Raw genomic sequence first — 12,084 nt, 5'->3', positions numbered from 1 at the left:
TCTAACAAGGAGGAACCAGATACACATGTATATTCATTGTACAGCATCTTACCTGGCCACATCAAACGATTGTGCCTTTTGCAGTTTTGTGTTTAGCTGCGATGCAGGACCAGATCTACTAAAGGAAGAACTCTTTGGCAATGTGGCTGTATATAAGAAAATGCATGTATTTTTTAGTATTAGCATTTTAAACTGTAGAATTTCAATGACATTCATCTAGTTCCTAATGTCAAAAAAAAAATATTATGGTTCTTTTGATAATATCTTTTTAAAAAACATTAAGTATTTTAAAGTAATACCAACAAATAGCAGTACTTCAATAGTTATAAATAGATAGCAACAGACCAATTTCTAGTTAACAGTTTACAGGCAAGCTTGATTTATCACACTGTTGCTCAACATGACTGACTGTTACAGTACAGCATATACATTCTTTTAACAAGTTTGCTAACCAATTACATTGGGCTAAACCAAAGTACGGTTTTTATCCAAAACCATTCTTTAAAATAAGTTAGAATAGCTAAGTCCATGTCTATTTTTCTCCGGATCCAAAGAAAATGGCAAAATAACTTGTTAATAGCAAGAGAGTAAAGAGTTTCAGTACATAGCATACCAGGATGAGCAAAAGCAGGCAGAGGCTGTATAACAGCAGGAGCTCCGTTAGCCAGGGGAGGCACTGCTGCTGCAGGAACAGAAGATACTAATGGCGGAGACATTCCTACTACTGGAATTGATGCCATTGGCACTGGGGCAACAGTTGTAAGAGATGGCATGCTGGCAATGCCCCCAATACCTACGGGGGAGAAAAGGAGACATTTTTTCTGACTTAGAGACTCCTACTGTGATGTAACGACTTACCGGCAGCCTGCAAGCCAGCAGTAAATGCAGAATTAAAGAACAAATCGAAATGGAAACTTCTACACACCCCTCTAAAGAACTCTTACAGTCCGCTGCACCATTACCATGGCAGGGCAACATAAAACAATGTCGAGGGAACAAAATACCATTTTATAATGTATGCATATAAGATCACGCTGGATGCAACACTGACCAAAAAAAAGTAAATTAGCATTTGCTGAAGAAAAGAATTGTTTCCCTTGAACTAAATGAAGAGCAGTACTGTCAACTTCCAGTGAGTAATGAACCCGAAGTCTACATGTAGCCACAGCTGAAAAGAACAAGCTTCAGGATAACTGCTTGCAGACTATTGTCAAGATGAAACAGTGCAAAGCTAATAGGATAAAGCACAGTAATGAGGTATTTTAGGTGTAAGCACAGTTGCATGGATAACAGGGAGCATAAGGAGGTCTAGTCATGCCAATGGGAAGAATGAGGCTGTGTGCAAGCAGCTGAGATCAAGTTTACAATGAATAACAAAAAAGAAAATCATGGATTTTGCTGGTTTTTTGTGTTGTTTTTTTTTGGGGGGGGGGGGTGACTTTATTATGCCTTTTCTCGCTTAGAGCAGTATTTGTTTTGTTCAATTTCACTGATTTCTTACAGTCAGAAATAAAAACTGTAAAATTTGCGTAGCAACAACTAATCAAACAACAGGACTGTATGCTGTTTATCAAGTGCATTGTTCCCTTTTCATAATGATGGCAGTAACTCTCAGGCACCATTCAACCTCAGTTACAGCAATGACTAAACCAGAAAGGTAAAAGACCTCTCACTACAGCAGAATATCAAGGTGTCAAACATGAGATTCACCTTCATTTAGATATTTTCAACATAGAATCATACAATCATCAAGGTTGGAAAAGACCTTCAAGATCATCAAGTACAGTCATGAACCTGACCTACTGAGTCCCGTCACTAAACCATGTCCCTTAGTGCCACATCCACACATCTTTTAAACCTTCTGGGATGGAGACTCCACCACTTCCCCAGGCAGCCTGTTCCAATGCTTGACTACCCTCTCTGGGAAGAAATCCTTCCTGATATCCAACCTAAATCTCCCCTGGTTCAACTTGAGACCATTTCCTCGCCATCCTATCACTTGTCACTTGAGAAAAGAGACCAACACTCTCCTCACTGCAACCTCCCTTCAAGTAGTTGTAGAGAGCAATAAGGTCTCCCTTCAGCTTCCTCTTCTCCACATTAAACAACCCCAGTTCTCTCAATCGCACCTCCTAAGTCCTGTCTTCTAGTCCTTTCGCCAGCTTCATTGCTCTTCTCTGCACACGCTTGAGCACCTCAATGTCCTTCTTGTAGTGAGGGACACAAACCTGAACACTGTACTCAAGGTGCAGTCTCACTGGTGCTGCATACAACGGGACAATCCCTACTGTGGTACTGCTTTTCCCGTGTCTACTAAGCGGGTCATCTGGAAGGAGATCAGGTTAGTCAGGCAGGACCTGTCCTTCATAAACCCCTGTTGGCTTCTCTCTCTAACCTATTTTACCTATTCCTTTCCTTGAAATGATGGTGAACTTGGCAGTACTAACCACAAGAAATGAATCGGCAGTTGTTCTAGGTCATATCAGTGACGTGTTCTGCTTTTAGTTCTAAAACTGAAAGCAGAGGGGTGCATTACCACCCTGATTTGTACAAAATCAAGAAAAACGTATTGCCAAAGCTGGAGATCCCTTAATAAAAATAGAGATTAATAAAAATAGTTTAAATAAAAACTCTATTACTTTGGAATGTACTAGCCCTGCTAGGTGGTCTATCTTTTTTTTTCTCACAAACACTTCTATTTGGAGCATATGGGGAGCAGTGTAAGACCTAAAGCAAACAGGACCCAAGCTTACTTTATTGAGTAGGGTTGGGTGCCAAAAGCAAAACTCAATGACATTTTTCTTTTAGCATATGCATGCAAGTTAAAGCATTTGGTTTTGTGTCCAAGTACCACTGTTTCAGAAACTGCAAAATGAAAATCAAATTACACTTAGGTGCTACAATACAAGCTAACCAGGAGGACAACGAAGAGCTTACCAAACCCTGGTGCACTAGGCAGAGCAATAGGTGGCTGCTTCATGACAGGAGGCAGTGCAGATGGGAGTTGATAACCTTGTAGTTTTAATTTGATAAGTTTCATAGCTATTGAGAACTCCAGCTGATCCATCCTCCCATCATTGTTCATGTCAGCTAGAGCCCTACAAAAATACACAATTTTCACAGTTAGATCCTTTAATTATGAACTTCAGGAACTGACCTAGAAGCACGCACACACACACAGGCGTGTAATATTCAAGACTAATTAATTTCCACTCCAAAACAATTATACCATGCTAAAAACAGTCATCAGACAAGACACTGTTTAAACCAAGAGTTTCTTGATTTCTTTCTTGGAGTGGCAAATAAATATTTTTAAAGCCACTTTTCAACTCTTAGAGGAATTACAGCGAAGCAACCTGAAAGAAAGGATTAATGTAGTTGTACTAAAACTTTGTAAAAATCACACAAATAAATCTATGTGGCACTACAAACAGCACCACTGGGAATCATATGACTTAGTCTGCAAATTAGTACTTTATCTACACTTAAAACAAAATGTTCTTTAAATTTGTGCAATTTACTAAGCACCATTATATCTGCAAGTGTACAATTGGGTTTTCAGTTAAACAATAATACTCAAGAAAAAACATTGAGCCTAGATCTTGAATAGGCTTTCATTTAGAGCAGTCTGACTTAAATTGTCTTCTTTTTGTTTCTTCATTCGATAGTTAAAAAAAACATGCTCGGCAGGGAATGGGAATGGGTTGGTGGTGGGGGGTAGAAAGGGGGAGAAGCAGGAAGAAGAATGTTGGTTCCTGCAGTTGCAAGCCAAAAAATACAGTAAATGTACATTAATAATGTAATCAGTTATAAGCTGAGTTTTTCACAGTATGCTTATTTCTTTGCATTCATTTGAAGAATTAAGTACATATTTCAGTATTTTAATACTATGCATTTTTAAGCTCATGTATACATTACATGTCATGGACAGAACAACACAAAGGACCTGGGCAGTCTAATTAAAAAAAGAGCTTTATTTCTGGATCAACTGTCCATCAACAAAAGCTTTCATCAATGTATGCCAAAAGTTATCAAGAAAGTAGTGCAATAAATGACAGTTATTTATAATTGGTACTTAAAGAAGAAGATAGTTTGGTAAAAACAGTGGTAAAGCATCCAAAGCCTGAAAACCCTCCCAGCCTAGCCCCTCCTCCCCCCCCCCCCCCCAAAAAAAAAAAAACACTAGGAAAACTCAACAAAGAGGTAGATCCCAGCAGATCAACTACAGATGAACCATGTATCTTACGAGTTTCCCCTGGTTTAAGCTGCCAGTAGCACTTCCCCAAAACTGGAGACACTCCAACTCTTTCTAATATTTTTAAGACATTTTCAGTAGTACAGCCAACCTTGTGACATTGGTGGAGTAAGACAAAATAACTGAGAAGCTGGCAGCAGTATTTAAAGAAGGAAGTCTTATGAGCGAACTGTAGACTCTGGGGCTTACAGTTAGAAAGAAAAGTATGCATTGCACCACTCCCTCGGAGATTTTGAATTACTACATATATTCCATTAGAGAACAAGTTTTGGCTGTGCAAACATATATCTCTGTATCACAGGGAAGTTTGATTTACACATAAAAGCTGTCTACTTTTCAGTAACTTTAGACTTCGCTTTAATCTCATTTAGTCTTTGAAAACCTAAATTTGTAGCCAAAACTGATTCTGGGACCCACATAGCATAATGCAATTTGGATTCAAGTTTCAGTCATATCACTTAGTATGTTGTTTGTTTCACAAATAATCAGTTAATAAGATCCTACTACAGCAGTCAGACTGTAATTATGGTAGTCCAACCAGCAGAAGGAAGAGAGAAGACCAGCACAGCAAACCTGGACCAAGAGAAGTACAACTTTGGAATGAGTATTTCTTTCTTGCAGAGCACCGTTGCTCTAGAGCCTCAGCCTCTGATCACTCTTCCATGAAGAGCAAGCAAAACACTGGTACCTCCTGATGCAATGGCTGGCTAAGTTAAAATGGAAATTTAATATTTTAGTTTTCCTGCAGCTTGCAGAGACAAGTGGGAGAACCCTAGTGAAGCCTCTCTCTTCTGAGCGGTAAGGTTAGATGACAGTAATTGTTAATAAAAAATGTGTATTTTGAAATGCAAAGTACAGTTACTTCTAGAGAATAGGTAAAATGCAAAGTAGGCTTCTCACATTTTGTTACTGAGGTTATCCACATTCTGTTAATTCTTAAGTGCAACAGCTTTCTCTGAACATAAAAGTACTGAGTTTATTAGTTTCCAGCATATACGCCACAAGACACTATACAAAAGCTTCTACACAGATTGCATGTATATAGTTCTACATTTGCATCTCTCTGACATTTTCTCTATATCAGAAATGTTTATTTCAACTTAAAGTTCCTGTAATAAGCCCTAATTCATTTTGAAGGAATTCATAGTTTAACTATGACAAGAAAAGAGACAGAATTGCCATTCTTACAACAACAGCTAGCATAAAAATGTCCCACAACATGTTGCAGAATTTTTGCTGTTCAAAATCTTCTCTCAGGCTTACAAGGAAGGGTATTACTCAGGATATTTTAATTTTGTTCTTCACACACCTTTTACTTTTTAGAACCGAAACAGTTCATATAACGTACATTAGTCACCACCTATAAACAGTGACATTAGGTTTCTAAAAGTCCCACTTGGGAGAAATAAGGCTGCAAGTCTTACAAACCTGAAACATGCTAGGTAAGATGAGGCAAAAGTTATTTGGAGTGTTAGAATGTCAGAAAATGGGTAACTGTATTTTTGAAGTGCTCCCCTGTGTGGGTTTTGCATTAGAAAGTAAACCAACATATAGTGAAAAAAAGTATACTAAGTGTAAGATAGCTTCACTAGAAAAATAAGAGTGCTAAGAACAATGGAAACCAGAAGATAATTAGCTACCAGCACACTCTACACCTTTCCAAAGGCAACTAACGAAAATGCAAAATTATTAAATGGGGAAAATGTGTGTTTGTTTGTTTTTAATGAAAGTTTTGTTCAATGCTTGCTTAGCCATTCTTCTGTCAGATGCCCAGTGGAAATGGGAGAGTAAAATCCAGGCTTATACAGCTAGCAAACCTGTGGATGTGCATACAAAATCAGGGAAAATAATCTGGAGAAACAATTTTTTTGACTTGAGTCATCAGTGGTCCTCCCAAGGAAGACACCTTCCTCAACAGAGAAGTCAGTCAGCTCCGCTGTGACCAACTGGCACCAACAACTCAAATAAATAGTTGCAATGCTCCTTACACCTCTGCATTTAAGCAAAGTAATTACACGAGATGTATTTATAAGCCATTTGTTCAACGTAAGTGGCTTCTACACATGCAACTACTTTGATTTATAAAATTGGGGGCTTTCCATCACAAGCAGAATCTCTGAGACTGTCAAATACATGGCCATGAAAATGCAGTAAGAGTAAATACTTGTTGTGCTGTAGGCAGCCTTGATCCTCCAGACACTAGCAGCATACTGCAAGAACACAGTAAGTCTTTGCATTTAACATGAGAAAATATTAACTGACCAGTAATAAGAAACTTTGATATGCACCAGCCTTACTGCTTTCACTGAACTCCTTTCACTTAATCATCAGTAAGTTTTAATTTACTGTCTGACCTTCTGTTCAACTCATTTACTCTACACCAATGGCTTTGTTATTTTATTCAATAGTGTGAATTTCAGTAAAAAAATTTACATACATGCTACAGAATTTATACATGTTTTCACAGCTTGTTAACAAAAATCAGCTTTGGTCTGACAAAATCTTTAGTGAATAAATAGGACAAATTTCCATTTCTAATTATTGAACCTAGTTGTCATGCTGTTAGATTACAGTGCTACTTTGAATAAACATCACCTTAAATCCAGCAAGCGCCTGACAGTAAACACTAATTACACTGTTCTGCTTCTAATGAAATTTGGAAAAATGTAATGTCCTTAAATTTGCTTCATTTAAGGTCTGGCCGGAAACTAGTGGAGAGCAGTAAATGAATTAAACACTGACCAAATATTGATTATATTTCATAGAACATGCCTGTGTTTACAACAGGGGTTTTCTAATGAGAAAAACTACAGCAGACTTCATCACAATGCTAGATTACAGGTGGTGACAAAATTCTTCCCCTACAGATCTTTTCCTGCTTCTTTCTCTCCTTTTTTTCTTCAGAATGCAAAGACAACTTGATTATTTCTGCATCTATTAAAGACAGAAACTAAGCACGCAGGCATTTTTGTCCTTTAAATGTGCTTACAATTAGGCTACAAAACATCCACCTCTATGAAAACAACAGTGTTAAAGCAAGGAAACACCCTGCAGTTGAAAAACCTGGAATTATTTAGTTTCATATTCCCATATTAGAATATACAATCCCACACTGTGTCATAAAATTCAGGCATAAAAGGAGAAATTACTTTTTTTTTCATCATTCACTTACGCGATGCATGTATAGTAAGATCTACAACTCATAGAATTGCCACCCCTTTATCTTTCGGATCCACACTTTGATAGAAATTTAAGAAAGTGTGAGCTTGTGAGGGAAGTGTATGTCAGGAAAAGGTAGTGTCACCTGACAGTTTTAGTCTGTCCTGAAAAAATAAAAACCAAATAACTCTAAACACACCAGAACAGCTGGCATTGATTATTTTAGTTCCCATTTAATTCAAGAGAGACAGGCTACACAGAAGATGCTTTTTGAGGCCAGCACTCCAGAGAGCTTTAGAAGACAGCCAGGTTGTTACCTACTTAAAAACAGTTATTTTTCAAGCCATTGCTGTCTCAATTCAATGCCTACTTAGAGGCTTTTGAAAAGAAAAGAAAAAAAAAAAAAACAGCTTTGGATACTATAAAGCCTGAAAAGGGTAGATTAGTAGTATACATGACATGTCACAATAATTCCAGTAGTTTGCTCCACCAAGGACACGGAGACTTCTTTTTTCTTACATGAATGCTGTGTAGAAGGGACACAGGAATTCTCAGTGCTAAAAAGCATGGAGCTACTGTTTTAAATAGCATGAGTACTAAGGAAACACTGACTAATAGCAGAAATTTAAATCAGATATACTTTTCAAAGTGTCATCTTAGAAAACAATTACACCAACTGCAGAATATCCTCAAAGCAGCCCTTGAAGAAGAAAACATTTAACTGATACTTCAGCTAGGTAGTATTTCTTGAAGTTCTAGTAAAAACTACTTTTTCATGATTAAAAAAAAAGGCAATTCAAATTTACTTAAAATGTAAGATTGCTATAATCCTTATACAGCTGACTTGAACAAAATTCTCTCACTCATGAGATAATATGTTTGGAAAGTCAAAGAAAGTTTGATTTTTCTGCAGAAAGCTCAGAAAGCTGGCCTGTCATTCATTAGGCCAACCCCCCTGCAATTCCTTTCCCAGTTGTTTTTTTTCTATACGAGAACTTCCATAGCCAACAAAACAGATGGAAATTTGTATTAACATAGGTTTGTCTACATACAGTTCTAGGTAGCCTTTTATGAAAAAAATGCTAAGTTATCTTGCAGACATTAATATAATAAACTGTATTCAAATAAGTCAGCTCATTGAGAATAGGAAAATACTTGCAACATACAATATGCCCATGATTCCATATTTTTAGGATCAGAAAATTAATCTGAAGACTTGTACAAGTTGCTCTAACTCAGAATAGTAACTTTCCTTTCTTGAAGAGTGTTTTACCTTCCCTTCTCTCCCTCTATTAATCACGTGCTATATAAAGTAAGCATTTCCATCTATTTACGAAATACTGATAAAAAATATTTTATGTAGATCTTATCTCTTACAGAGATTTCGGGCTTTTAATGGCAGATTTCCCCCCTCTGTTAAAATATTCACAGTCCTACATCAATGTTAATAGAAATTTGGATAGGCAACATTCAGAATATTGCTATTAACTTCTAAATCCACAAAGCAAGTGCCACTTACAGATCTTACCCCTGGGAGCTAAGGCAAACAATGATTCACATTTTTCAGTGCAGTCTGGAGCATATTGTGACGTCCTTTGGAAGCTGCAAAGGACTTCTTGCCACTAAACAGTCTAACTTCTATTGTTTCTGTGGGACAGCAGTAATAAGCGGTAGCTTACAAACAAACATTCACTGATTCATCAAAAGAGCTAAATCATTCAAGTGGTGGGAAAAAGAAGGTTGTTTTTTTTAAGAGGTCTCTTATTTTTACAGCCACTATGCAAATATTGTCTTACTTGGTTATTCTAGTTCCAACTGAGAATTCATAAAACTGATCTAGACTTTAACTTAAATAATTACTTCTCTTAATTCAGAGATGATTGAAAAAAGAAGACAGACAATGAGAAAGAGGGAAATACCTACATTTTTGGTATGATTTAGAAAGGCAGCATGAATAAGTTTTAGCTCAGCTTTATTTAAAAAAATGTGCAAGTTCGGGTCTTGTCTCTATGACAACTACAGAACCAGTGGAATGATTCTCTCCCTCTCAAGAGGCTGAAAAACTGAATAATTCAGAGAGGAAGAGATTTTTAGTCAGACTATTTACAACTGTTTAGTTTTGTTAACACCTATTTAAAGCTAATGCCTATGGAACATTTTTGGAGAAAGGATGTCTTGTTCAAGACAAAACCTCTTTCACTCTTTAATTAAGAAGCAAGATAAGTTCCACAGGGACATCTGAACTTTCACTGAGCCTTCTAGCAAATAAGGTAACAAGACCAGATTTGATATTTGTAAGACAAAAGTCATTTGAAAAGAAAATACGCTATTTATTTAAAAGCCATGTAAATCCAGTCCCTCTTTAAAGCATGCATATTTCCAAAGCGATTGTTTTTCTTGCAAGAAAATAACTTTCTTCCTTCAGTCAGAGCAAGACTTTGCCTTCTGAAGCCTTTACTACAACAAAAAGTTGTTATAAATGCAATAAATTACCCTCTCTTTCGAACAGTTAACATCAGAGAAAAAGTTAACACATTTGTTGAAAGTTATCCACCGCTCTGCTGCTTTTTCCACTCTAGAAAGTTTTAGTAGTAATATAACTAATGCAAATTATAAGTAGTCTACAGTTAGCACTTCCGAATCCAAAAGGGTCATGTAATCTAGAGCAAAAGTTCTCCTGCATGAAGAAAACTGTGAGACTGTAGAAATATCTGTGATGTGTAATGTACAGCAATGAAGACTGTGAGATGTCTAAACTCACCAAGAAATACTAAAAATTTCAAGCTTTCAAACTGTATCTTCAACTACAAAGAAAACAGTCTATTGTCAGTCTTAATTTGGTAATAAATTTTGCAAGTCTTACATAGGCTAATTAGAAAGAATTTTACTACTACTTAACGTGCTTAATGATTGTATTGGTATAGTTTTAACAAAACTGAAAGCATTTGGCAGTTTGTAATGAGGGTTCCAAATCACTAACTTCAAAAACGCCATTTGTAGAAGGATGGCTACTTCCAGTAACTGAAAAAGTAACTTAGAAACTCAGCTAAACAATACTAGAAAGCATATTTGTCTTGTAGACTTTTGGAAGCACACTGAACAAAACGGGTGATTTTAAAACCCCAGAATATGAAATACAATTACTGCACAAGTCTGTACAAGTGAGCTTCATGCTCCAACATAACTGCAATCTCCCCCTTCCTCCATATACTCACCATATCTGTGCTAACACCGGTTGAGGTAACCCAGACTGAAAAAAAAAGTTTCTAGCTTGATCACCTATAAAATAAATAGGACATCATTTCAGAAAATGCTAAAAATACCAATTAGTAAAGAGGAAATCATGAATCAAAATATCTAAATCGGAAACACCAGTAAAGCCGTAAGTACTTAATGCTACAGATACACAACAGAGAATGATATTTAAGGTTTGCCACTCAAGAACCTACAAGATATTTCCAACAAAGACATACTTTTTCAGTCTGCAACAGTCAGCACCACATGAAGTCAATTGGACATAAACATTTAGTACTACGGGAAACTCACAGTTCACAGTACCTAATTTGTGTCAATGGCTCTCTTTGCAGGAATCATGTGCTTTGTGAGAACAAGAAAATTTTTTCCTTCAAAGAAATTACGTATCAATACAAACTCTATCCTAGATTTTTGGTAGTAAAAGGCTAGTCAGCTGCCACAAAGAAAATAAAGTGGTTTTTATCCTGATGTGTAACCCAGGATAAAGCATCCCTTAAAGAAAGCAATGGTACATTTCAGTCATTTTCCAAATATCAATTAAAAGTAAGGATAGAAAAACAATTACAAAAGGATTAGGCACTTGGAAATAATGTGGCCTGTAAAGGAAATTTGTAAACAAACTAGAAATAGCACTAATTATCAAAGGAAGTCAATAAAAACTGTACTAGCTTACATACTGAACTACAACAGATTTTGTGTCAAGTCTGTCATGCAACAGGAGCAGGAACAATCAAATTGTATACTTGGAGCTATGTATGGGTGTGATGAGACTCTGCCAAGAATCCAATTCTGATTTCATACTCTGGAAATCTTCTTGATGGGGCAGACAGCAGAAAAGGTAGAACATAGCTTTACCTTACATTTATTTCCACTGAGCATAAGATTTTAGATAGCTCTTAAGGGAATTTAATGTAACGAAACAAAACAAGTAGACACCATACTGCCTTTAAAACCAAAGCAAATCAGTGTTTTTAAATGAAAACTTAGCAGGACCAATGCAGCCTTTATTCACAGCTTTGCTTCCCACAAATTACATCATTTTTTGCCATTTAGATTTTTTAAAAGGTCACCCACAGTGATTGCACTAATTTAAACAATCAGTTTCTGAAACAGACTTCAGTTAAATTAATAGATCTTTATTTAAACAGACTTCTTAGTCTATTAGTATGTTAGTGTAGCCGGTTGACCCCAGCAGAAATTAAGACCCAACCAGCTACTCACTAATTTCTCTCCCCCTAGCAGAACAGGGGGAAAAATAGGCAGAGCAAAGTGTGAAAAGTCAGGAAGCTTGTTGACTGAGATAAAGATGTTTTAATAATTGAAAGAGGGAGGAAAAAAATAAACAAAACAACCAAGTGATGCAAAGTTAATCACTCACCACCTCCTGCAAGCAACCAATGCCCAGCCAGTCTCTG

The 12,084-nt window shown here is 36.6% G+C and overlaps 1 protein-coding gene across 6 annotated transcripts in view; it reads right to left on the bottom strand.

Moving 5' to 3' along the window:
• The window catches only part of ITSN1 (intersectin 1), a 126,506-nt gene that overhangs the window by 78,845 nt on the left and 35,577 nt on the right, over positions 1 to 12,084 (bottom strand). For 4 of the 6 annotated variants that reach the window (XM_080560020.1, XM_080560021.1, XM_080560022.1 and 1 more), the window contains exons 4-7: positions 10,630 to 10,693; positions 2,938 to 3,098; positions 614 to 793; positions 53 to 146 (exon numbers count right to left, since the gene is read on the bottom strand). In XM_080560020.1, the coding sequence (XP_080416146.1) occupies positions 53 to 146; positions 614 to 793; positions 2,938 to 3,098; positions 10,630 to 10,693 (499 nt within the window). The remainder of the gene's footprint in view (positions 1 to 52; positions 147 to 613; positions 794 to 2,937; positions 3,099 to 10,629; positions 10,694 to 12,084) is intronic. The other 2 variants (XM_080560023.1, XM_080560024.1) reach the window with 1 other exon arrangement.

The sequence above is a fragment of the Anser brachyrhynchus genome (genome assembly GCF_964034855.1).
Source record: "Anser brachyrhynchus genome assembly, chromosome: 1".
In the NCBI taxonomy this organism is placed as follows: Eukaryota; Metazoa; Chordata; class Aves; order Anseriformes; family Anatidae; genus Anser; species Anser brachyrhynchus.
Note: the sequence above shows the minus strand (reverse complement) of the source record. Positions and strands in the feature narration are given on the sequence as shown.